The sequence below is a fragment of the Ptychodera flava genome, chromosome 16 (assembly GCF_041260155.1).
Source record: "Ptychodera flava strain L36383 chromosome 16, AS_Pfla_20210202, whole genome shotgun sequence".
In the NCBI taxonomy this organism is placed as follows: Eukaryota; Metazoa; Hemichordata; class Enteropneusta; family Ptychoderidae; genus Ptychodera; species Ptychodera flava.
In genome coordinates, this window is record NC_091943.1 from 27,450,631 (window position 1) to 27,478,344 (window position 27,714).

Sequence of the window (27,714 nt, forward strand, 5' to 3'; positions counted from 1 at the left end):
TAAATATTTTCAGTCAAAAATGACAATTTTTTCACAGTCCTTGGTGTTTAATCATTGAATATGTGTGTTCGACACTGCGGCGTACTTTCAAACAACCCATTATGCATATGGTAGTGGTGAACTGACATGACCTTGAGAACTGCGCCGCCAGCGTCAATGTGCTATAGTTTAGCGCCACCGTGAGTCCAATCGTTCTGAAAGACGCAACGTCGGACAACAACCGTCCTTTATTGTTTACCGTTATTTTGAAAGAAACACGAATGGACGCCGAATCGGCCTAGTTTTTAGTGGAGAAAAACACTTAAAACGTCTTTCTAAACGAGATACGTGAGATAATGGCTCACTACCAGCCATCGAGCGACCACAGGACGTGAACTTTACCCTCTGACCTCAAAACTTCGTTCTTACGGTTTCGATACAGTAATGGCGGTATGTCGGCGCATTTCAAAACATAATACAAGCTCATGCTATAATGACTGACGTTAGAACGCAGGAAGTGAAGGGAGATGATCTCCAGAAGATCCAAGAAGACATTCAGCAACTGAACCTGGTTTTGGGAGGAGAGGCTACGGCGGAAAGTTCTTCGGAAGAAGACGACTCTGACACCTATGAAGAAGTCACCAACGACAGCTATGTCGATCGAGAGTTTAGGAATGCAGGTATTAAACACCGAGTATTACCATTTTAGTGTAAGGGGATCTCCTCTCTTTCCTCTTGTGTAATGATCGGTACAGATAATATGGCGCAAAAGAAACTTGAAGTATCCGTTAGTTATAGTTAGTGTTGTGTTGTGCTGTATGAGGACACGGGGCAAGAGAACCGGAAAGCGTTTCACGATAGGGTTAGCGATAAAGTTCTAACCCAGTAACCAGAGGCCTCGAGGAAAGTAGACTTGATCCAAGACGGTGACTGTAAAAGATAAAGTCATTTCTGCAAGCTATCGTGCATTAATGGTACTTTTTGTGTGAATACTTTCACCGAGATGACTGCACTTCTGTGAGGTGAACACTCTGGGTATGCATTTGCGCAATTGGCAGTGATCTTGCAATAACTCCACTGCCTCGCCGTCAGGAAAAAAAAAGTGGCGATTATTCTTCTACGTTGCATTCACTAAATTAATTTTTATTCACAGAGTTGTGCCAAATCTACCCGGAAACCAGTTTTAGCTCATATCCTGTTTGTGATCACACTCATATTGACTCGGCCGCACGATGTCACTCCGTAAATTGTTCAAGTTGATTGGCCATGATCAGAAATAGTACAGAATTTTGGGTTTTACCGAGGAGGTAGCACAGAGCCACAGACCCCCGAGAAAAAGTTTTTTCTCGGGGGTCAATGCGTTTACGTGTATATTTTTTACAAGATGGATAATTATTGCAATAAGTACAATGCTTTTTATTCTGAAGAAGGAATTCTGCCACAAAACCGTGATCCAACACTGCCTCTCAGGCGAAATGCGGAGCTGAAGACTCTATTTAGTACAGGAAAGGGCGCGAGATGGCTAAAACATAGAATCCATTAATAATAAGCATGAATTGAATCTTTCTTGCTTGCCTAGCATGAACATACCATAGTAGTAGTAGTAGTATGGGAGTTTCATGGTTAAACATATTTTGTGGACATACCGTTTAGATTATTGCCAATTCAGATATGGGGAATAGTTTCAGCACAAATTTACCAGTATTGATCTCCTGAAACAAAGAATCATAGGGCTGTTTGGTTCTCAAGAAATTAAGCTTTTCTGGAGTGTCTGATGGCAAATATAAACTATTCACTCTAAAAGATGATGTGGAGTGTATGGATGAGCCGACAGATTTAACAAATATGCCCCCCCCCCCCCAGTAAGAATTCTTGACCCTTTACCTGCCAGACCTTATCACTTCCCCATCTGCCAAGTCAGTAAAAAGCAGTATTGAGCCAAAACCATATGTATTTTCACCCACTTGGCTTGGTATGTTATAGCAGCTTTAGTCTGTAAAAATCATGTTTAAAGTATCTCTGTCTTCAGGGACCTTCATATCTTTAAGGTAGCTACATACCTTTTAGACACTTTCAGATTTTTATTTTTTTTTCAATTGAACACGTCCCAAACCCCAATAAAGTATACATTTTCTGAAAGCCCTGATATAGAGCTATCCGACCAAGCACAGTACACGGTCATTATTTGCATAAGAGTCACATGACAAGCGTTTTGCTGAACCTTCCAAAAACCGGTTTTTCCCGCCTTATGCGAACACGCTGCAAGATTTCCGGTCAGAATTTCTTCATTGACAAGCCTTGACAATATCCTTCAAAACCGTGTCTGGGATTTTCTTTATATGCCTTTGTTTTTTTTAATGCGCTCTTAAAGGTGTTAGATGAAGGTGCTTTTCAAGGAATTTTAATTATCACGCCATATAATTTGAATGGAGCCTCCGGGAAAAAATCGCAGACACTGTTTTGAAGGATATTGTCAAGGCTTGTCAATGAAGAAATTCTAACCGGAAATCTTTCAGCGTGTTTGCATATTAAAGGCGGGAAAAACCAGTTTTTGGAAGGTTCAGCAAAACGCTTGTCACGTGACTCTTATGCAAATAATGACCGTGTACTGTACTTGGTCGGATAGCTCTATATCAGGGCTTTCAGAAAATGTATACTTTATTGGGGTTTGGGATGTGTTCAATTGAGAAAAAAATAAAAATCTGAAAGTGTCTAAAAGGTATGTAGCTACCTTAAGTCTTTGTTAAAATGCACCATATGGGATCTGGTGTGCTTCAATAGTGTTAATCAACTTGACCAGGTAAAGGGTTTTACCTTCGTGAGTTACATACATTAGTTTCTTTAAATTTCGCTGAGTCATCCCTCTGTGTACATGCAAAATGCAAAATGTTCTTGAGTCAAAGAGAACACTAGATGACATCAGTGGCAGAGTTTTTCTCAAGGTCAAGACACTTTGCACCAAAACCAGTTCGCCCCACACAACTTCATCACAAAACCATTATGTACCCAAACCCACCTCGTCCCAAGTACTACTTCATTCCATGCCACTTCGCCCCAAGTACCACCTCGTACTAAAACCACTTCGCTCAAAGTTTAGTACCATCATAATAGGAATACAAGAGATCCCGGTCAACCTGGCCCCACTGCGAAGTTGCCCTCCTTACACAAATTTTGCAAGTTTGTCTGCAAGTTTACTAGTAATTCTGTCAAGGGTACACTGCATAGAACCAACATTGTCATAACTCAGGTCCACTGATAATGCTGGCATTACCTGAACTGTCAAAAGTCTCTGACCCCCACAGCCTACTCCTCCTAGAAAAGTACTGACAGTGCCTCTGTTTATGTTTTTTAGAGATATGTAAAGACATTCAACATGTATTAAAGAACAGAAAAGAAAAGTGATAGAATTCCTGCCCAGAAAGTCCTGTATTTATGGTTAGGGATAATATTGTAGACCATTTGTCACATATTTCAAAGAAGTTGACGCAACACATTTGGTAGTTGCCAAAATCTGAGGGCAATCAGAACTGCCGTGTTACTGTATAATACAGATATCAAGTGTGATAGTAAGTACTGCAGGCTGTGCTTACTTTGTGAGTCAGATCATAACCACTAGTATACCAAACAAAGACCAGAAGAATTTCTTTCTTTCTTACCTTCTTTCTTACCTTTATTCAACAGGTCTCTCCATCAGATCAGTCAGTTCAAAAGGTTCCAGAATACAGGTAACTTATCAAAATTTGGCAGTAGAATTTACCATCGTGATTATGCTGTGTTTTGTTTCAACAACAGGTGATGTCAATGAATTTGATCTCATAGACGATTATATTCAAAGAAAAATCACATGTACACACAATTATTATTTAGTTAAAAATGTGTAGTCATCATCATCTGCAGCACATGACGGAGGCTTTGATTACTACAATATCTTAATTCTAAAACAAATTAAAAATTGTTCAATACCGTTCCAGAATATTAATCACATGTTTAATGCATCATAATGTTTACCTGCTGTTGTGCAATAGTGCATTGTACTGTTTACTTTGTTTATTTTGTTGGCCAAGTTCAAAAAAACTCAGAAATTAGTAAATAGAAGATAGCTGTCAAATGTCACTGACTATACCCTTTGGTCATGGCTTGACCCATTGTTATCAATGGTGACTTTGAACCAGTTTGCTTGGATTGGGGACTGAACAGGTTCAGGATGCTTGGTTAGGTTTGTGTGAAAGTGGGATTAAGTGTGAGTAGCTCCCTCTAGTGACAGATCTTGCTGCCTGGGTTTGTACGTGGACCCCCAAGGAAAACCTATTTCAGCAAAGTTGCTCATTGGCTCATCCCAATTCTTTGCATGCTCATAACAGTCATCGTATACAGTCGTACAATGAAGTCTTGTCGTTAATATCCCTCATTGTTTCTCATTATCACAACCTACTGAGCTTGCTGTTCTTTCACGTAGCATGACGATTCTGCATTGTCAGAAGACGAGGTGGACCAGGGCACCCTCAACATCTCACTGGAGGATGCATACGTGGACACCGACATCCCCGCCAGTCCCGAGTACTGCCTACAGCTGAATCTAGCCTACCAGAGATGGATCGAGGAAAATTTGAAGACGCTTCTAGATGTAAAGGAGAAGAATTCAAAGAGACAGGTAGGAGATAAGTTTTTGTCAGGACATTTGGACAGTTTTCGCATCTGCAACAAGTAGCCCAGTTTGATATTCATGGCAGAAATTTTGATGTGACACCAGATATTTTGTCAACCGTGCAGATAACAGGAAGAAATCGCTTCTCTGACAGTTTGTGTCGACTCAGTATGCAGTAAATGTGAACATTCAATGTGACAAGATAACCACCTAAACACATACCCTTTGTGAAGATGTGTTATTTGACTTCAGCAACCTATTAGAATAAATGTATTCTTACAGACTTTTAACGGTCTTCAACCATGGATCAATCACCAGTCGGAAAAATTGTCGCATCATAAAGAATTATCTAGAGCCTGAAACTAAAATCCCAAACACCCTTTGAAGGAATATATGACACCTTTTGATCACACAATTTCAACTTGAATCAATGCAACACTTCCACAAAGGAAATGGGGGAAAAAACTATTTTTGAGAGGTCATGTACATTAACTGTCATGTGATCTTTATGTAAACAATGTTTACAAAATACAAGGCACAGCATATGCCAATGTCTTGGCTTTCAGAAAATATATGGGGGCCAGCAAGCTCAGGTTTATGCAGAGAATTCATTAGAAGGGTCCAATATTTGTCCTGAAATCTTAATCAAATTTTTGATCATACTTTTTTCAGGAAGCCATCAATGCAGAGCTGAAGGGAGATTCAGGGAAGTCCAGCCGACGAAACAAACAAACCCTGTTCTCAAAATATTTTAATAATTTCTTCAAGGATGACACTGGAAGTGTGAGTGTTGTCCGTCTTATCCTCATCACTGTCAACAACTGTGCTATGTACTTCCTCCAAATATTGGCATTACCAGCCAAGTGATAAGCTGTATCACATGTGTACAGGCATGAACTCATACTATAGTGATGTTGGGTCAGAATGGTCAAGTTGTATTTTTGAAAAGAACAACAGCATGACTCGGCCCTCTTTGTTGCTGACAACCTGCTTGTTAGTCCCCACGGACACCGTCCGGGGGGACTTATAGGTTTGGTCATGTCCGTGCGTGCGTGCGTCCGTGCGTGCGTGCGTCCGTGCGTCCGTCCGTTCACGCAGATATCTCAGAGATGCAAGGAGCGATTTCATTCAAACTTGGTACAAGGATTACTTCATATGTCATACAGATGCACATCGATTTATTTTGTGATACGATCCAATATGGCCGCCAGGCGGCCATTTTATTACTATTTTTTCATGTACAGAGCCATAACTCAGACATGTTTCAACCGATTTTATTCAAAGTTGGTACAAGGACATTGATCAATGTCATAGATATGCATGTCGATTTGTTTTGTGATACGATCCAATATGGCCGCCAGGTGGCCATTTTATTACAATTTTTTCATGTACAGAGCCATAACTCAGACATGTTTCAACCGATTTTATTCAAACTTGGTACAAGGACATTAAGCAATGTCATAGATATGCACGTTGATTTGTTTTGTGACACAATCCAATATGGCGTCCGGGGGGACTTATAGGTTTGGTCATGTCCGTGCGTGCGTGCGTCCGTCCGTCCGTCCGTTCACGCAGATATCTCAGAGATGCAAGGAGCGATTTCATTCAAACATGGTACAAGGATTACTTCATATGTCATACAGATGCACGTCGATTTGTTTTGTGATACGATCCAATATGGCCGCCAGGCGGCCATTTTATTACAATTTTTTCATGTACAGAGCCATAACTCAGACATGTTTCTACCTATTTTATTCAAAGTTGGTACAAGGACATTGATCAATGTCATAGATATGCATGTCGATTTGTTTTGTGATACGATCCAATATGGCCGCCAGGTGGCCATTTTATTACAATTTTTTCATGTACAGAGCCATAACTCAGACATGTCTCAACCAATTTTATTCAAAGTTGGTACAAGGACATTGACCAATGTCATAGATATGCAAGTCTATTTGATTTGTGATATGATCCAATATGGCCGCCTGGCGGCCATTTTATTACGATTTTTTCATGTACAGAGCCATAACTCAGACATGTTTGAACCGATTTTATTCAAAGTTGGTACAAGGACATTGACCAATGTCATAGATATGCATGTCGATTTGTTTTGTGATACGATCCAGTATGGCCGCCAGACGGCCATTTTATTATAATTTTTTCATGTACAGAGCCATAACTCAGACATGTTTCAACCAATTTTATTCAAAGTTGGTACAAGGACATTGACCAATGTCATAGATATGCACGTTGATTTGTTTTGTGATACGATCCAATATGGCCGCCAGGCGGCCATTTTATTACAATTTTTTCATGTACAGAGCCAAAACTCAGGCATATCTCAACCGATTTTATTCCAAGTTGGTACAAGGACATTGACCTATGTCATACATATGTACTATTTGTTTTGTGATAGGATCCAATATGGCCGCTAGGCAGCCATTTTATTACGATGTTTTCATGTACAGAGCCATAATACTCAGACATGTATCAAGCGAATTTATTCAAAGTTGGTACAAGGAGATTGACTACTGTCATACATATGCATGTCAATTTGTTATGTGATACGATCCAATATGGCTGCTGTGCGGCCATTTTGTTATGATTTTTTCATGTACAGAGCCATAATACTCAGGCATATCTCAACCGATTTTATTCAAATTTGGTACAAGGACATTAACCTTAATCATACATATGTAGGTCTTTCTTGTATGTAGGTCGTTCTTGGCCATTGAGCGCTATCTGTATCAAAGTATTTTTATCACAGACCTAATTAATGAAGAGGACTCTATCCTCTCTGAGGACATGTAATCAAAGTACCCATTAACAAGTGGGGACTGTGTCATCAACGATGACTTGTTCATATTTGCTTCAATTGGCGGTGAACTAGAACTTCCCATTGCCGTTGGCTGTTTATGGTACCTTAATTCAAAAAAATTATATTTTATAGTATCTGCATTTTAACGGTCAAATACAGTGTAATAGACATGCGATGCCTTGCTGGTTTTTATAAACGTGACCTGATTGTGATGTATGAACTTTGCAGGATAAGGGTAAAATTTTTCAAACCTTCAAGATTCAACAAAGGATTTCTTCCAGTGAGGGCCCCCCACCCACACACACATACACACACACATACACATATACACTAAACAATAGGTATCATCACGGTTCCGTGGTATCATATGTGTTGGTATTGGTGAACAAGGAAAGCCACTTTGTTCAACAAACGGAATGAGATTGTTCAACTTTTTTTGTTTCTTCATGTCAGATCCCTGTTCCAAACAAAGAGACTCTTGCAAGGCGACAAAGCGGTCACCCAAATGTTCACAGAAGTCTCGTCAGGAAATGTGAGTGTTTTCAAGTTCAACCCATACCATACTACTTAGTCTGAGAAAATGATTTCAAACTCCTTGAAAGCACTTTGGCCCACAGGGGTGTGAAATGAAATAAAGTTGTGAAATGAAATAAAGTTTAGATGCTGGTGTGCTTTTTTTTGCAGTTTTACACTGAACTCCAGGCCATTTGTGAACAGTTTTTAATTGTTGGAAACTTTAAGCAACACAACAAAACAATTCTGTTACTGCCTATTGATGTTCGTATATAGTGTAGTATGCATATGATATACAGGTAGTAATAATAGGATATATGGGTTAAGGTAGAATGCACCTCGAAAGTGAATGACTTTAATTTTTGTCCCAACTTTCCTCAATGACACTTCAAACCATCTCTTACCAAATCAAGAATAAAAATTAGGGGTCAACGTGCAAAGTTTGGTACTAGAGAGACAAATCACTTAAGGCATTTACGGATATTTGAAATTCAAAATGGCTACCATCTCTCTGTTAATGCTATGAGGAATAATGAGATTTTTAATTTTGAAAAATACTTCATCGGTGAAAATTTTCCTCATTCCAAGAGTTTTAAAAGGAATCCCCACAAGTGGTAGATCAGACAGGAATTGTAAAAATTTGAGTCTGAATATCTATCCAAGCTGTCAAGCTCCAAAATACTGTGGTGTTGAATCTGACCGGCCGATGTGTTGTTTTTCAAATTTGTGCATTTCATATAATGTAGGGTATCGCATGAGCCTATGTGCTACTTTTCCAATTTAAACATTGTCCGTCATCATGGCCATTTCATGCAGGGACTGATGCAGAAAAAGAATGCCTGTACAAGGCTGTGTGCACGGACGGCAAGAAACAGCAGATAAAACCACTGATGAACAAACTTGAAGTCTTGCAGAGGAAGTTGCCCAAACTGTCAAAGGCAGAGAGTGAAACAGTCATGGCAGGGATTGAAAACATAGAGATACATATACGGCAGATCAGGTGAGAATTATGTTCAGGTTAGCCTTCTAACCACACTCTGTGAGTATATCTATGAAACCTGACAGAAATCAAACTATTTTACTAATTCTGCTGATGCCCCCCCCCCCTGGCAGTACAGGTTTGATTTCTGTTTGAATGCGAGGACTTTTAAGGTAGTGGGCACCTTGAAACTGAAATACACATAGTTTTGCTGAAACTTTCCTCAAAGAAACTTTCAACCATTCTGTAACTGAATCAAAAATAAAAATCAGGGGTCACTCTGCCAATTTTGGTACTGGAGAAACAAACTACCCAACATTTACCTGCAATTGGAATTCAAAATGGCCGCCATCCCTGTGTTAACTCTACAGAGAAAAATAAAAAGTTCGATTTTCACTGAATTAAGACAGTGAAAACTTTATTTATACCAAGAGCTTCAAGATGAGTCCCCACGAGAGGTAGATCTGAAAAGTTTTTGAATAATTTGAGAGTCTGACCTGCTGTCATGGAGGCATATTCTACCCTTAAATGCTTTACATGATGAAGATCAAACTCATGAATATTCAGAAAGGTACAGAGACAGGTGTGGAAATGTACAGTCACTGGTGTCTGGTGATAAAGCGTGATCCTGTATTTAATGCAGAAACGGCGTGAAGTGAATCCAAAAGCAAGTATCGTGAAGTTATGAAGGGCGTATGAAATTTGTTGTTTTTTTGTGATGTTTTGCAAAGTTTAACAAAGTTGAAACAGACACATGAAGGATCACTGAATGTTTACTGTAAGGTGTGATGTATAGGGGCCAGCAAAAAGATAAAAGGTATTTAACACATACTAGCTCTTACTAACACCATAATGCTTTCCAGTAGCTTGGCAGTAACACCAGTATTCAAGTAGCTTTGACCAACTAGCCAGGACGATAATTGTAGATAGGTCATTGGAAATACAGCTTGATGACTGAAAATCATTCACTGAAAATACAGTTTATAGATTCACTGTTACCTTTTTGTATTCTCAGCAATCGACCAGACTCTGACTTTGTTGGTAAACGGTGGCAGGGCAGAGTGGACTGGGACAAGATCTCCTGTATTGATGTGAGTATACAACCTTCTGAGTCATGCAATCATGTTGCCAAATGTTTGAACGGAGAACTTCTTGTGTGATGACAGCTGTACGACACCAAAAGAAGTTGACATTTTCCTGAGAAATATGCAGGAAATGTTTAAATCCCTGACAACAAAATAAAGCTTCTTGTTCGGTTTCCCAAATCATGTAGTGTTCAATCTGTCAACAAAGTCTGTACAGGGTGGTGTCCAGCATTGTTGTTCATGGCTTGAGTTTAGTCTGGAATTCATTCTTCAACAATAACAAAGCATATTAAACATAATGCATTTTGTTAGCATGGCTCATACATTGTGTTTCAATATACTTTAGGAGAACTAGAGAAATTTTTCTTGTTCCATGTAACAAAAATGATACATATATTGACAAAGTTACAGGTATTGTCCATTTGCTACGTATACAGAAGAAATCCAAGCACCTTCTGGAAATGTTGAGGTGGAAAGAAATCCACTTCCATAGAGTAATATTACTCTGCAGCCACCATGGTTCAAAAATGGAAATGCTTTTGTTTTTATTTTAAAAAGTAACAGAAGTTACTCCTTTCCTTATCTCTGCACCTGATATAGTTTGATGGGGAGCGGACAGCTGTAGAGTGTGAATTGGCCTGGCAGAATAGATTTCACACAAGCATAAAAAACTCTGAATGGAGCAAGGAAGAGGATCAGAAATTGATCTCACTCGTGGAGAAACACAAGGCAACGGAATGGAACAGTATAGCAGAAAACCTTGGGGTGAGTTCACTGTTAGAGAGCCAGAACTTTGCCTTTCTGTTTTCAAATGAGAAGGACTGATTCCAAATGGCATTGTAGTTCCATCATTAATGTGCAAAGATTAATAATTGTCCAGAATTTGGGCCCGACTCACTGAAAATATGTGCTCAAAGTTGATGGAAATGGTAATTTGGCATTGTCAACTTTGTGAAGAATATCCATAAAAATTATTGTCAAAGGCCCCAACCCACTAGTTGCAGTATTAAATTATGAATATGAATATTTCATACACTGGTATATATTGATTTCCTACTGTGCTATAATACTCCAATGTCTGGTCAATATTTCCTACACTGGCGTATTGCCCTGGCAAAGCATGTGAAAGTTGCAGAATCACAATGTATTTTATCTTTTTAGTATGCAAATATCACATTTTATTGAAAGAGTGCCATACGCTGCATGCATACATTGTACTGAAACAAAACAATGAAATGTATTTTGCTTTATTTTGTGGTTTTCATTTCTTTTGCAGACCAGACGGACTGCATGGCAGTGCATTGAGAGATACCAACAACATCTCAATCCCAAACTTGAAAAGAGGCAAGTTATATATCAGTAACTAATGAGAAACTAAACTTTGTACACAGACTCTTGCACTCAGCAATGTCAGTTGAACCAATACAAATTCATGCAATTGACACATTTTTTAGGGTCTTCCCTTTATCTACCTAGTGTGGACTACCAACTGTCCAAACAGCATATCATATCAGGTGTATGTGTTTTATCCAAACATGTTTTTTTTTTATTGTTATCATAACAAGCTGTTTCTCAGCTGCAAAATGTGTATGTCATATCTGCAAACTTTTCGGCATCGAAACTAAATTTAAAAGCAACATACATGGAATATCTCTGTATTCAGTCTGTCCAGACAGCATAGCACATCAGTTGTGTGTGCATTATCAAAACACGTTTCTTTTTATTGTTATCATAACAAGTTGTTTGTTAGCTGCAAAATGTGTATGTCATATCTGCAAACTTGTTAGTATCAAACATAAATTTAACAGCAATGTGCTTGGAATATGTCTATGTATTTTATGCCAAATTTGACTTTTTTTTAGCCACTTATATCTTTGCCTGATCAATATTCCATGAACCATAGAGTGCAGCCCTCAGTTGCGTAGGAATCACAGACAAGACAAATTGCCAAATGTATGTTGCACCTTGATTATCCACTGGAGCACATAGCTTGGTTATGATTGCAGGGTACCCACAGTCAGGTACTCATAGCTAGATACCCATATGTAGGTACCTTGGCCAGGTACCCTGTACCTTGGTACTCTTAGCCAACTAATCAAACCTAGGTACCCTTATCCAGGCATCCATATACCGTATCCTCAGGTAGGTACCCTTATCCAGGCACCCATATACCCACAGTTAGGTACCCTTAGCCAGGCACCCATATACCCACAGGTAGGTACTCTTAGCCAGGCACCCACGTATCCACAGGTAGGTACTCTTAGCCAGGCACCCATATACCCACAGCTAGGTACCCTTAGCCAGGCACCCATATACCCACAGCTAGGTACCCTTAGCCAGGCATCCATATACCCACAGCTAGGTACTCTTAGCCAGGCACCCACGTATCCACAGGTAGGTACTCTTAGCCAGGCACCCATGTACCCACAGCTAGGTACCCTTAGCCAGGCACCCATATACCAACAGCTAGGTAAACCCTAATTAGCCAGGCACCCATGTATCCACAGGTAGGTACCCTACTTACCCCTGAATCCTAGCCACATGCCATACCAACCTGTAAATGACTATTCATGTCCCATGCCTTACCCTCCTTGTGAATGTTTTTCCTGAAAATCTATTCAGAATTGTTCAACGTTCAGCTGAATTGATCAATTGCTAATTTCTGCAGGAAGTTTACTGAAGAGGATGACAAGCTGATGGTTGAAGTCATTGAAAAGCTCAGAATTGGCAGCAAGATCCCTTACACAAAAGGTAATATCAAGCACAGGTACTCTTCCCTACCGGTTAGGAAACTCACTAGATTCCTTTGTTTCAGTCTGTGTATCGGTAAACATTTTGGACAAAAACGTGTTGAGGAGGTTCACCCATTGGAGTACCTGTATTCAGTGGCAACGTTTGTAAATTGGATGGAACTGTTTCGAGTTCAAACATCCAAGGCTTACTATCATGATGACACACTTGCACCGTGGGAATTTTGTTGACATTTTCCATGCAGATAGTATATTAAAAAAGTTTAAAACTTTACAAAAAAATAAATCTGTAATACCAGCAATATGTAAAACATTGTGCGAAGTATTCTCCGTTCAAAAAATTTGCGTTGAATTGGAGGTTGAGGATAACAGCTGCCGACTTCCAGTCAATACGTTTGAGGTAAACAACCTGAAGTAAAGAGCAAAACAAGATGGTGGCCACCGTTAGCTGAAAATAAAAAGAAAAAGCTGAACTCCTCCATAGACTCTTGAAAAAAACATTTTTTCTTGAGGGTCTATGATTCCTCAGAGAAACATAGAGACAGGCAAAAAGATAGCCTAGGCACTGAAGTGAATCCTCAAATGCAATGATTAACAGGACTACCGCCATACAAAAATACAAGGCCCGATTTATGCCGACAGAAATGCATATAATGATTGGAACTGCCATTGTTCTGCAGGCAAAAGAATTCATCCACCGAGTACAGCTTTTAGGTCAATATCCTTCAAAAATATGGAGAATCTATGAGTGTTTTGATGCCAAGGTCAGAACCAAGTTTGCTGAACACTGACGCTGGAACGCATGCACTGACATCATAGGTTTTGGATATGCATACCGGACAAAATCCCCCGTTGTCACCTTTGAACAATACAAGTTTCCTAACCAGTGGGGTAGACTAACCGTGTATCAAGGGAAAGAATTAGCATGAGGGAATATATGCGGTTGGCAGCTTTATAATTCACAAGAATCTGATTATTTTTAAGAGTGAACACAGCTGACAGGTCTGCCCTCAGAGTTTGTCAATGTCTGCCCCTTCACTTCATTGAATGCAGTTATTCAGCTTTGGTTTGGTAATTCTGTTACACGTTGAATACAACATTCAAAACTTTAACAGGCTCGTTATACAGGCAGATAGTGATACCATTCCATAAACTTGACACTTGTCATGCATTTTTTTGCTCTCGAATATGAGCAGTGAATGGCTTCACAAAGGACAGTTGTTCTCCCCTCATTGTGACAAACAGACTCAATCACACTATCAGCACCAATATGGTCTTACCAATGATAGTTGGTTTAACCCTGTAATATTTTCCCACCAAAATTTTAGTGCAAGATTTTACAAATTTTAATGAATTTCCCTGTAATATTTTGCTAATTTTGGACCAAACGGACAACACATTTCATTGGTTACAGTTTTTTATCAAAATTTGGCAAAAATCTGAGAAAAATTGACAGTTGCAGCAAAAATTGACTTTGGCGCTCAAAGGGTTAAAAAGGGTTGACTTGTTTTTTACCATCCCGGTTTATTGGTTAAACCTATTGGTTATAATCCCGGAACAAAATACTGTGGCATATTTTTGACAAGATCTCTTTCCTTCACCTCAGTGGCCTACTTCTTGGAGGGTTCCACACCTGCCAGGGTCTACAACAGATGGCATCACGTACTTAATCCGGAACTGAAGAGAGGGAAATGGACAGAGGAGGAAGATGAGGTAGGCAGGGGTTGGAATGCTGGATGCGTTTTCAGTGAGTTTTACCAGAGTGGCTGCTGAACCCTTTGAGTGCTGTAATTTTTCCCGCCAAAATTTTTCAACATCAATTTACATATGTGTAGGAATTTTTCTGCAATTATTTTGATAATTTTGGAGCAAATGCACATAACCTTTCGTAGGCTACAGTTTTTAATCAAAATTTTCAGGAAGTATGAAAAAAGTTGTCTGGAAATGAAACAAATTCTCTACACTACTTTAATAAAGACTACAAAAATTGACTTTGTTTGAAAACATCTACTCCCAATAGAATATAAGACTCTGTTTAGATACAGCCACATTTCTTCTCCATTCAACACTTGTACCATATTGACACTTTCAACAGTGTTTGTTGTCATTGAGCATATATAGACTCATCCATGAAACAGACTTTTCTTTGTAGACTGTACTTTTAGTACACTTACTTTACCGTCAGTTAACTTTTTAACATATACACTTTGATTTCTTCCTATATATTTATCGGTCAGATAAGTTTGTGTTTATCATAATTTCATAAGGTCAACTCACATCATCAACCTTGGCCTGATTCTGTGCCTGCTACATGCACATAGATGTTTCTGTCTTTGTTGACCTTGATTGATGTCTGTACATTGGCAGCTTTTGAGGCAAGGCATACAGATGTATGGTGAGAAATGGACTGCAATAGCACAGCTTATACCCGGCAGAATATCCGCCCAGATCAGAGAACAGTGAGTCTTGCCTGGGAACCATCTTTTGTCTGTGTGTCTGTCTGTCTGTCTGTCTGTATCTGTGACAGGGAAATTAATATTTAAACCGATAGTTTGTGAAACTTCTGTTAACTTGTTTGGTTTTGCCTTCTTGGTCATCAACTATGGCTATTAAATGAAAACTGACAAAGATGTTGGATATTCCTACAGTCAGTCTGATAGCATTTTCAATGGTTTAGGTCGTGCCATACTAGTATTTTTTGCAAGGGGAAACATATCCCATTTCAGAGTTTTCATGTGTCTTACATTCAGTGATACACAAAAAATATCATGTACAGTATTCATGGTGTCCACTCTCTCATCATTGCAATAGCGCTGATCGCAAATGACGTTATTTTTTTTTCTTACACTAGTATGCATAAATAAATATTTGTTTTTTTTCTTCCACTAATATGCATATTTGTCTGCATTTTCCGCATAAACGAGGAAAATAAAACCTGCTAGTGTTACAGTGGCTTCTAAAGTCACAATAATTTATGGCTCAGGCTACACATGTACAAGCTGCAACAACAACCACGCATACAACTACAAAATGTGTATGAATTTCAAGCTTAAGCAGCATTATCCGTAGTCGCATGCATGCAGCTGTGTTTACTAACAAACCTGAAATCGCGATCAGCGCTATCTTTGTTTGAGACTGATTTGTGCTGACTCTGTGATGCAATGGTTCATTCACAGTTGGCTGAACAGTTTGAGACCAGAGGTGAAGAGAGGGAAGTGGGAAAATTCTGAAGACCAGCAAATGCTGCAGTTGGTGAAAAAGCATGGCACAGGTAGGAGAACCATTTGAACTCTGACCCTTCAGGTGACCTATGACACCATACAGGATTTACCCAAACAGACAGAGCAGGGTTATGTCAACGCTCAAAGATTCAGCATACATGCTGTTGCTTATGGTCCAATTGTGAAAATTTGTACCATTTACTCGGATCTTACAATGTATTAGGGTTCTGATTATATGCATTTAGTCGAAAAAAACAATGAAAAGCTGACTAGTTTTTTCACAATTCATACAGACTTATATTTGCTATATTTAGTCTTAAATAGGGATTCCGCCATCCTAATCCATGCTCTTGAATGTTATTGGAGATGTAGTGTACAAACTCCTCAAGTTCCATATGTTTTTGAGTAAATTTGGAATTGCATTTGATTAACTCCAATATGTACCGTACCTATGATGTCAAACTGTACATGTGTATGGGCCAGCAATCATTAGTATTCAAGTTGTTGCTATGCACTCACAGGTAAAATCACAAATTACCACATGTGGCTACTAGTATTTTGTCAAGCAGTTCTGTCTAGCAGCCATTGCCTGTCCTGCAACCATTGCATAACAATTTGCATTATTCATTATTGTGTTACGTGGAATGTATGCACCGAGGGTTGTCTTGGTGTAGGGGAGGACATGGTTTTACACTTGATTGAGTGATACAATATGAAAGGTACGATATGCACCTTGTATCACAGGGTGCCAATATAGGGATTTTGAGGGATGTACCAACTCTTTTTTCAAACAATTTATTCAAATGTTGATAACGATGCTAAAGGATACATATTCACAGTGAAACCAAATTCTACGTTGTTATGTAAATTACACCTCAGATTTTCAAAGCTGTTGAGACAGAGTCAGTACACTCCTGGAAAGTCCTGGAGAAGTCCCTGAAAATGAAATTGAGTCCTGGAAAGCCTTGGAAAATTGATAATCCTGCACTGATAGTAGAGGGGAGATGACTGTCAGAGAGTTGTTGGCAAGGAAATGGTCTGTAAGATGGAGATTCAATAATCCATCGGCACTAATCAATTAATGCAAGACCCTGAGATCATAAATTGGGCCTTGAACTTTAACACCAAACCAAAATATTTGACCCAAAGTATTGTCTCTGTGCAATCCTGTCATAGGGTTGCCTCTTTGTCAAGTCAATTAACTCCCTATATCACTAATTTTATCTGACAATTTGTTAACATGTGTTTTTGTTACACACATGTAGGCAATTGGGTCAAAATTTCCAAGGAAATGGACAGCGGGAGAACACCTAATAGCATCCTCTGGAGATACAGGAAACTGGTAAGCAATCAGCGGTCCTTGTCCCAGTTGTAGGTTTGTTTGTAACTCTGTCTGATGCCGACAAAAAGCAGACAACTTTTACTCATTATGCATCAGTGGTTTGTGGCCAGTGGCCCTCCAAGAGCAAATTAATATTTTCACAATTCCTGTTTGCATGATTGATTCGAAATGTCGAATGAAATGTTTTAGAAAGCGATTCGTTTTGTGAATATCTGTGATATCATTTGGAATGGATACCATTATGTTGTCAAATTCTTTTCAAATGACAGTAGCAATTGTATAATCTCAACATTTTCGCAGTAGATTGATGTTAAACATTCACGGTAGTGATAGCCTCATTGGCTCTCAGGTATGCCAATCACCGTCTTCCTTGAGCTGGATGGAAACACTTGTCGAGGACGAAATTCAAACAAGTTTTCCAGATCATACGGTTCTACATGGAACTTTCTTATTAGCTCTTTGCCAAGGAAGGAAAAAAATCAGGTCATGCACCATTTTGGTTTCAGTGTTCAATGATTCACAATAACCATTTGCAATAAAGATTAGACTGTGAACGGCAGCCCTCGAAAAACTGATAATTTTGTCTCTTTGTAGACAGTGATCCCTTGTAATCATGCAACATTTACATTTGTGTTCAATTTATCTGAATTGAATTCAAAAGAATCTTGTGTGCATGTAACCTTGTTACTTTCAGCATCCATTGTACAGGCTTTCAGATAATGTTGACAATCACGTGAATTGATTTGGGATTCTTCGTTCCTCTTCCTCACATCTCCCCCACCCTGACACCCCCCCAACCTACCCTCCTCCACAGACTGGTGCTGAGAAAAAGAACTGTGACCAACCAAAGCCCGCTGCAACAAAAGGGAAGAGACGGCCATCTCGGCCCAAAGCGGGTCCTTCAAAAGCCAAGAAATGCAACCTGAGACTCAGCCAGAAAGTGGTGTACACCCTGGCTGAGTACATGAAAATTGGTGTCATGGATTTAATCAAGCAGTTGATGACAGAACACAAACAAGTGAAGACCCAGTCTGTACTGCGAAAGGTAAAGAAAATTGTATCATACATTTTGTGGTCTCAGTGCAGAAAAGTACCTTTAATTTTTTGTAATTAAATAGTGTACCGGAAAAACAATTTTATAATAATGGCCATCAAAATGTAAATGTATAACTCGAGTCAATTTTTTCAGATTTTTGCCTAAATTTTGATAAAAAAGTGAAGCCAATGAAATGTGATGCCCATGCAGTTCAAAATTATCAAAAATATTTCAGAAAATTCATAAAAATTGGTAAAATGTTGCGTTAAAATTTTGATGGGAAAAATTGCCGCACTCAGAGTGTTAAGTGTAAACGCACAGAGATTTGATAATTGCTGATACACAGACATTTTATATCACATGAGTTATACCTTGTGTGACAACAAACAATGATAGAGCTCCGCTTACCTGCAGTTAGGTGCACCATTGCTGTTCACAGTTTTCTTCCCAGAGCAATTACAGCCACTACTCTTTAACAATAGAAATTCATCAACATAACAATTTTATTGTCATGGAAATTAACCACACTGCTATCAGAGATGAGGAAAGTATTGAAAAAGGTAGAATTGAAAGCTAGGATATATATATCATGGAGATGTCCACCTAGAATATTATTCCAATCTGAAAGGCAGCAGTAACAATGATTGTGGTATCTCCCCCTGGCAGAATCAGAGCCCTCCACTCTCCAAGGCAGAGAAACTCAGCCTTCTGAAGGACAACAGCACTTTGGAACAAATCCTGACAGTGGTTTTCAACAAGAAGACAAACGAGTCCAGAACGACACAAACAATAATACCAAAACCGGCAGCATTAACAACAACAACCATGACAACAACGACAATAGCAACATCAACAACAACAACAACATCAAATACGGCACCAGTAAGCAGAAAATCTGGATCTGGTAAAACAACTTGCACTCAGACTGATGGCAGAGGCAGAGGCAGAAAAGCAACAAAATTTTTGGACACAGCAATCATGGACGTAATATCAGCAAAGACAGCAAAGAAGAAACCTACCAGACCGCTCAAGTTCTCAAAGGGTTAGTTTAAGCACCCCTAACTCAAGGGGATAAAGCGCTTACAACTATACATACTGGTATTTAGGGTGATATGTATCATTCAATAATTCAATATTCTCCTGCCAGAAATGAATAGATATTTGCAGAAAGATAAGTTACAATTGCAGTTCAGTACAATTCAGTGAATATGGACAATTTATTCAGAAAATATTATATCAAGGATATCAAAGCATATAGAGGTGGTTAAGATGGCCAGTGTATGCATCATTCAAGCAGGCTTTAACGTTGATTTACACACTTTCCTGAATATATTAATTTCAAATGCCCAAAATCAGAATTTTGAATGTCTTTTTGCCAAAAATTTAAGAGTGACATGTATTTTCCTTCAACACAAGTTATTTGAAGAGGAAGTTTACTCCTGATGGCTTTGGCCAAAGCTTTTCACAGAAGCAAGAAGCAATTTCGCAGTCTATTTCTGTAATGTTTCAGTTCAATCAGACCTGACAGGAGAAGATTGAAGAAATGTAATTTTATAACCTTTGACCTTTATTTATCATCATTTACATATCTCATGCATGACTTTCTTTCTGTGTATTTTACAGTCAATAAAAAGCCACCGCCCGAACAGATGTCCATATTTGGTGTCCTTGTCAAGGTGAGTAGATGTGGCAAAGTGGCCAGTAATTGGCAAAGAGATAAATAAATGAACCTCAAACACAGAAATTTTCTTGTGCGGAAGGGAATTTCAGGTTGCGGCACTAGAACTGTTTGGTTGAGACATATCCCTGGTTGTGACCCGTAATCACGTTTGTTGTTGATATTCCTTGGCCCAAATATACAATGATCTTGTTCTGTCATGTGAAACGCATTAGCTATCGTTTGGCCAAGTGACAAGATTTTTTTCAGCTCAAATTTTTTCCAGCCAATGTCATTCGTACCGATAAAGGGAAGCTTGATGCGCCCAGAAATTACAGCTAGTTGTAATTACTATCATTGAATGGCATGACACTCCCTGAGCTGAATCCTCATTCACCAGCAAGTATCATCTTCTTATGTCTGAGGGGAAAACTCTGTGCATTTTGTACCTCTACCATTTGCTCCCTGTACATTCATCAGGATAGAAATGCCAAGATTTCAACACACATGCCAAACTTCCACATTACAGATCTTACAGTTATTCACACCTCTATTTTACGTGACATGATGTGAGACCAACCACATTCAGACTGCTAGTGAAAACCAAATGAAGATCTGATGTATTTTTTTTCACAAAACCTTAAAGGTTGAAATTAAATTCAGGAAGTTGTTTTTCAAAACATTTGCACATGTTAAGTTTTTCAAAGCCAACGCCATGGTATTCACATCCCAACATTTCAGTGCATATTGCTCAAAATTCTGAAACTGTACATCCACAGTGGTGTGTGACAAAAAAATTAAAACGCAAGTTCTATCATATCTTCCTAGTGAATCATACCATTTAATTTGCATAGTTAACCCTTTGAGCGCCAAAGTCTATTTTTGTCCCCTTTATAAAACAAACCCTAGTCAATTTTTCTCAGATTTTTGCCAAGATTTTGAGAAAAAGCTGTAGCAAATGAAATGTGATGTCCTATTGGTCCAAAACTATCAAAAAATTAAGAAAGATTCATAAAAATTGGTAAAATTTTGCACTAAAATTTTGGTGGGAGAAAATTACAGCGCTCAGTGGGTTAAACATGTCTATGTATATCTTCACAGGCATTGGATATTGACATTCCACTAGCTTCATCCAAGATTCCTGGGTACACAAACAAAGAGGCCAACAGAGTGCAACTACCCAAGAATCCCCCTGTTATTCAACAGCAAGCTGTAACTCGGCAACCGGTTGCCAAGGCTGCGGGTCAGAATCAACAAAAGAGCACACAGCAGCACGCATCTACTCCGGCTGCACAGCCTCCTCAGGTTCAGTTATTACTGCCTGTAACTCGGGGGGTTCAGCACTCCAAGGGGGCTCCTGTTCTCCTTGCACATCCTGGAATCATGCCAGTGATACAGACAAAGAGACAAAATTTACATGTGCCTGCAGCGACAGAGCCTCCTCTTGATGTCTCGCAGCAAGGTCCTCCTCCAATTGTGCAAACATCAGAGTGTGTACCTGACGCCACATCGGCACACGGTACATCTTCCTTGTCGACATCAACAGCTACTCTTCCAACATCCAGCACTCCGGGCATGAGCAATCCAGTTTCGACGGAAGCCCAGACTCCTTCAACAGCGCCTACTGTTGCAGCAACCCACATCTTGCCGTCTAGCTCATCCTCCCTGACAGAAACCTCAGCCGCTGTATCTCAGTCTGTGACTGTTTTATCTGTGGCAGCAAATCTTTCGTCATCAACAACAGCATCACCGGCGATCGTCCAAACTTCAAGTACTCAAGCAGCAGCAACTGTTGCAGCAAATCTTTTGCAACCAACAGCAGCAGCAACAACTGTACCTTCAGCGCCTACATCACAGATGACCTTCTCAGCTTGTAGAACGCAAGCAGCAGCAACTGTCGCAGCAAATCTGTTGCAGTCAACAGCACCAACAACTGTACCTTCAGCGCCTGCATTACAGGTGACCTTCCCAACTTCCAGCACACAAGCAGCAGCAAGTGTTGCAGCAAATCTTTTGCAACCAACAGCAGCAACAACAGTACCTTCAGCGCCTGCATCACAAGTGACCGTCCCAACTTCCAGCACGCAAGCAGTAGCAACTGCAGCAAATCTGTTGCAATCAACAGCAGCACCAACTGTACTTTCAGTGCCTGAATCACAGGTGACCATCCCAACTTCCAGCACGCAAGCAGTAGCAACTGCACCTTCAGTGTCTGTGTCGCAGACAGTCGTCCCTAATTCTGCCATTGCTGTGATATCAGCAACACCTACCAGTGCTTCTTCGACAGCATCTGTTTCAGTGGCTAGCCTCCCTGTGACCACTGGCAAACCTGGAATCCAGATGACGACTGTAGAAGAAGTCAGCATCAAGAACCAAGGGGACACAACCAGCGCCAGTGCCAGGACTCCAGCCATTGTAGCGCCCAGTGATCAGCGTCCAAACACCATAGCACCTTGTCAACTTTCTTCAACAACAACAACAACAGCAAATACCTCTGTAACAGTTTCTCCCTCAGTGAGAATATCCTCGACAGCTCTGCTGAAGTCACTTCAAAGCGGCACTGCAATCTTGGTGCCCGCAGGCGCTTCCCAGCGTCCCAGTGCATCCTCAGCTGGACCGAGTCCTGTGTCTGCCTCCGCAGAGAAGAAACACATTATCATCATCAAACGCAAGACATCAACACCTGCTACAGTGCAGACAGTCAACACTCTGCCAGCTGTGATAACTGCAACATCTACAGTCGCTGGGAGTGCCCTTACCAGTGTCTCTGCTGCAGCCACAAGTGACAAGACTACATGTGTGACTGCATCATCTGCAGCAGCGGCAATGACTCAGGCACAGGGAACTGGATCATCAGGGAACACTGTCACAGTTTCAACAAACAATCAAACACAGCAACCTAGTGCAGCCATCCCTCCTGGAAAGGACTCACCTTCAGGCACATCTCCGAAAAAGACACCCACGCAGCAGACTGCCCGACAGCGGTTGTCGGCTTCCAGACTGGCGTATATGTCCTCGAAGCTCACAGTGGCAGAGCTCTTGGAACAGAAGAGAAACAAGAAGCGCATGCAGGACATTGCCGCGGCCGGAGGTGCCGTGGTGTTGCCGCAGTTTGTTCAAACACCCACTGGGCAGGTTTTACAAGTCAACCCCATTACAGGGGCAGCAGTTGTACTACAGAGCAATCAGCAGGCTTCAGTTCCAGTGACGAAGGCAACAACAGTGTGTAGTGTAGTCCCAGCATCTGGGAGTAACCCAATGCCAACATCTCCAAGGCAAAGTACGTCTGCATCAGTAACATGTGCTGCAGTTACTGTGCCCCAGTCCATCATGTCTGCATCGCTGTCAACTTCACCAGTGGTGACCCAAACTGTTACACCTGCAGCTGCTGAGACTGAGCAGCGTGTTCCTTCTGGACGGCTGGTACTTTCAACTTCAACCACACAGCCAGAGAGAGTAGTTGTCGCTGCAACCGTAACACCTGCAACCCCTGCCACCAATAGAACCCTGCAGCTGAACACCACTGCCAGTACTGCACTGCCCATGACAGCGACTTCTAACACAATCCGCATTATCCCACTGCCATCTGCTATCATGACCACAGCAGCAACGCCCACAGTGAAATTGACCAATCTCCCAAGGCCTTCTTCCCCTTCTGTCAGCGTCCGCCCACTTCAACCCGTTGGCCCTAAACCGAGGCAGCGGTTTCATGTTCCAGCCCTGCCACCTTCCAGGGCTACACTTCAGACATTCCATGAACTGAAAAGACAGCAACACCAGCTGACATCAAAGGCAACGAAGTGTTTAGCAGAAATTAAAAAAGCAACAGAAAATGCTTCTTCCGAGGCAGATCCTCTGGAGTCTTCCATAGCTTCTCAATCTCAAACACAAGAGAGCTCGAGTGGCCAGCCAGACACAACCAGAGAAACTGAGTTACAAGCGCTCAACTCCTTACGGCAGAGTAATAGTTACAAGATGCTCAAAGCACGATTTACATCTCTGTTCTCTTGGCCCGCTCTGCTTTCCAGAGTGGACGCGCACTTCAGCCCTGCCATGGTGAAGTACCATGTGGATAAAATCCAAGAAAGAGGGGGAGAGGAGGGAGAAGGCGAGGGGAGAGAGTTAGAAGCTCAGCAAAAGCCTGCCAAGAAACGGAGTCCTCCAAAACTCAGAACGCCTGCGAAATTTAGGAAAAAAAGTGAGGTAGGCACAGGTCCCAGTGCTGTGCCAGAGTGTGCCAATAATGTACAAACAGCCAACACAGAGGGAGAAAACACGCTGAACAGAGAGGAAGGGCAGCTTGACGGTACTGATTGTCAACAGCAAAACCAAGTGGAATGTAACGTAGGGGGAACAGAAGCTGCATGTGGCAGCTCTGTCACAAGCCAGCAAACTTGTGGTGAAAAACTGCACAACGGTGTTGCATGTGAGGGCAGCGCTACGACTCAGGGATTGGACGGTGACAGATCTGTTTTGATTCAGGAGATTGTAAATGACAATGCAAGGACAGTGCAGGACACTGCAAACAATGAGAGCACAGAGAAAGAGCAGTCCACAGAGGCAGTTTATGGAAATAGTGACCAAGAGACTGTCAACACCGTGAGCTGTAATGATGAAAATTCTCGCCGTGTGCTGAACATTCAAGGGGGAGACTCCACTCAGAGTAATGACACTATCAACAGAAAGAGGAAACTGGACACCGGCTCGCAGGACAAAAGTGACAATATACTTAAGGATGGCCAAGATGCGGAAGAAAACTGCCACGGGGACCACTCTGCAAAGAGGAAGAAAATTCATGACTCTTAGCTTGACACAAATCACCCAGAAGAAAAACAGCGAAAGTTGATGATTTGTGTAACAATATTTGTGATAAGGATTCATTCAATACCTGAGAGAATTATGCGTTCTCATCCTATCTGCCTATACTGATATGTTGTTTGGTCTGACCCTATTGTTTTACTCTATGAGATTAAACCATATTTTGGGTGAGCAGGGATGATAGGTCATAGCTTTGTCATGAGTGGCACTTGAAATCCCTTGACAGACCAAAGACTTAAATGACTTTGAAATCCCTTGAACATCCAAAGGTCCAAATGTACATTATGAGGTTTTTCTAATTCTTCATGACTGCCTTGAAGTGTAGTATGATATGTCAAATTAGATACGGTGTATTTTCATTGTCATTTTGTACTTTTACAAGATGGAATATTGTCTTTTAGCCAACAAACCAAATCATCCATAAGTTTATGTACTGAAAAATCTATCCTGTCAAAATGAATGTACCAGTAAATACTTCATCTCCACTGGGAAAATTTTGATAACTTTTGGATGAATGCTATGGACACAAATGAAACTGCAAGGCCATATACATATTGAGCGTATGGAGTTGCTCAAGATGTGGTGGCTGATCAGTCAGCTAACATTGCTAATGAGTCTTCAAGTCGGGGGGGGGGGGGGGGGGGGGGGGGGGGAGGCCTTTAAAGTTTAGACCAATGATGACAAAGTTCAAGGTTTGACATTGTTATGCCACAGCTGCAATATATTTTAAAATGGAATTTTATATTGAATGTACAGCCTGTTGATTTTCTGTTTGATCCATGTGGTTTCTAAAGGTAGCTAAGGCTCCAACTGTACAAAAACAGAATTTTTCACAAACACACACACACACAAACAAACTATCTACGTGAATGTATGTGAATTTGTACATAAGAACTGTGGATTCAATGGAGGGAGTGAACTTCAGTGCTTTCAGATTTTTCAAGAATACTAATTGTGACTGTAAAAACAAATATCTGCCTGTGAGATCCATCATTCTTACTGTGGTGGCGACTAGAAATGTACACCTAATCAGCATATTTCCCAGCTGTATTGCCAGCCATACAGTGAATTTACTTTGTAATCAGCGAACGACTTTGATACTTGTCACCGATATCGTCAGTCAGCTGCAGACACTTCATGCATGATGGTTGGGGGGGGTGATGGTTGAGGGGGGTGGGGGGGTGCATGTTGCCATAAAGCTTATGTGGCTGGCAATGCAGCTGGGTAATTTGCTGATAAGGTGTCCCATTTCCATTCGCCATCGCAGTAATGCTTGCTGCTGTACATAGTGGCTAAATGTATGTGTACATGCATACATACTTGCATGTACAATCATAAAATTCTCTTATTTATTCAATGTTTGGTATTGTCTGTACAGTGTGGCTCAATTTGACCAGCTTGTCATCTTACATATTTATTTTTTATCAAACTTTACACATGTATTCCAGTAGTTTCATGTCAAAAAGATTCTTCTGTTACAAACGTCAAACTGAATAATCCTCTCCGGGTACAAATGATTACATAGAATTGTAGAGCTCTTATAAATTAGTTGCCGGTCAATATTAAACTTGCATAATGACAAATTTAAGTGTTGTCCCATCAAAAAGGGCAAGACATGTTAGAGAATTGCATGTGTCGGCGTCTGCCACAGTAGTTTTCATGTCAGTACTGGACAAGTTCATGTCAGATTGACCAAATGTGTCATCTTCTTTAGATTCCGATGACCAGTCAAATTCCCCACTGACCACTTCGTCTTTGGACTTTCGGTCATCACCAAAAGTGTTTGAAAACTTTTTGAGATGTTAATAGCAGTGACTTATAGAACGTACAGAAAGAAGATATGAAGTTGTATCAAGCATTTGCCAATGAGCAAGACCTGATCAGAGATGTGAATCCTGTGTGTTTGTCACTAATCACAGATGTATGACTATAAGCCTGAAGTCGTTTTCAAAGTGTGTTACATACAGAGAGTGTCTCCTACAGTTTTGGAGACTATCATACGAACCATTGTTTTGACAGTTATGCATGCAAAGAGACTATTAAATTTTGTAAAGTTATTAGGCAATTGAATTCTAAAAATGGTTGGTCTGTTAACTCTTTTCTTGATTGCATAAGGACAATGATACATTCTCAATGCAACTGCCACTAGAAATGTATGTCAAAGGTCACACCAATGAACTCTGACCCAGCATATTCATTCTATCATTTTGCCAAATTCAGTTCCCTGCACAAACGATCAACTGTTAGTATAGCTTTGTTGCTGGATGCTATTTTTCAATAAAGTCGAAGCCTCTGCTTGCGTTTAAATCTTTGAGTGTAAGTTAATTTTTCAAAAGACTTTTGTATGCAAAATTGTGCAGAAAAGTCAAAGCCAAAGTCAATTTTTGTCACCCTTAGAAAATATACTCCAGTCAATTTTTTTTTAGATTTTTGTCAAAATTTTGATAACAAACTGAAGCCAATGAAATGTGATGTCCATTTGGTCCAAAATTATAAAAAAATTACAGAAAAATTCATAAAAATTGGAAAAAATGTTGCACTAAAATTTTGGTGGGAACAATTACAGCACTCGAAGGGTTAATTAATACTGAAAATAAAACTTTGAAAGAGAATAGAATCACAGTTTTTGAAATATAGACAGTTGCTCTGATTGGTGTATTTTTTATGAAAATAAAAGAAATAGCGGCTACAACAAATCAAAGCAATATTAACTGTGACTGCACAGCTACAAACTATGATGCTAAGATTCTTGACGTTTATAGAATAAACACAGTGGATCTCTGCTGGCAAGCATGTGTAACTGCATATCAAGATGATGTTTCCGTCTATGTATTTGAATACTGTGATTCTGTCTAATTGTCACAACATTGG

General features: G+C 40.2%; 1 protein-coding gene across 2 annotated transcripts; it reads left to right on the forward strand.

The window, feature by feature from the left end:
- Positions 1 to 335: 335 nt before the first annotated feature.
- On the forward strand, positions 336 to 27,150 carry LOC139114454 (snRNA-activating protein complex subunit 4-like). Of its 2 annotated transcripts, XR_011547875.1 has the most exons (19): positions 336 to 659; positions 3,661 to 3,704; positions 4,436 to 4,630; positions 5,297 to 5,407; positions 7,896 to 7,974; positions 8,772 to 8,955; positions 9,950 to 10,025; positions 10,620 to 10,784; positions 11,296 to 11,363; positions 12,688 to 12,770; positions 14,376 to 14,482; positions 15,137 to 15,228; positions 15,946 to 16,040; positions 17,256 to 17,332; positions 18,147 to 18,377; positions 19,035 to 19,410; positions 19,992 to 20,044; positions 21,127 to 25,844; positions 26,111 to 27,150. XR_011547875.1 is itself a non-coding variant. In XM_070676202.1 (18 exons), exons 1-18 carry the CDS (start codon positions 473 to 475, stop codon positions 24,829 to 24,831), a joined length of 5,928 nt encoding a protein of 1,975 aa, XP_070532303.1. In that variant the 5' UTR covers positions 336 to 472; the 3' UTR covers positions 24,832 to 26,911. The 2 variants fall into 2 exon arrangements, 1 of the variants encoding a protein (XP_070532303.1); XM_070676202.1 differs by having other exon boundaries at positions 21,127 to 26,911.
- The last annotated feature ends 564 nt before the right edge of the window (positions 27,151 to 27,714 follow it).

Excerpts from the sequence above, each read along its gene's own strand:
- LOC139114454 (XM_070676202.1), top strand. The coding sequence starts at position 473 with ATGACTGACGTTAGAACGCAGGAAGTGAAGGGAGATGATCTCCAGAAG. Across the intron at positions 4,631-5,296 it reads AGAAGAATTCAAAGAGACAG|GAAGCCATCAATGCAGAGCT; the intron begins GTAGGAGATAAG and ends TACTTTTTTCAG. Across the intron at positions 7,975-8,771 it reads CAGAAGTCTCGTCAGGAAAT|GGACTGATGCAGAAAAAGAA; the intron begins GTGAGTGTTTTC and ends CATTTCATGCAG.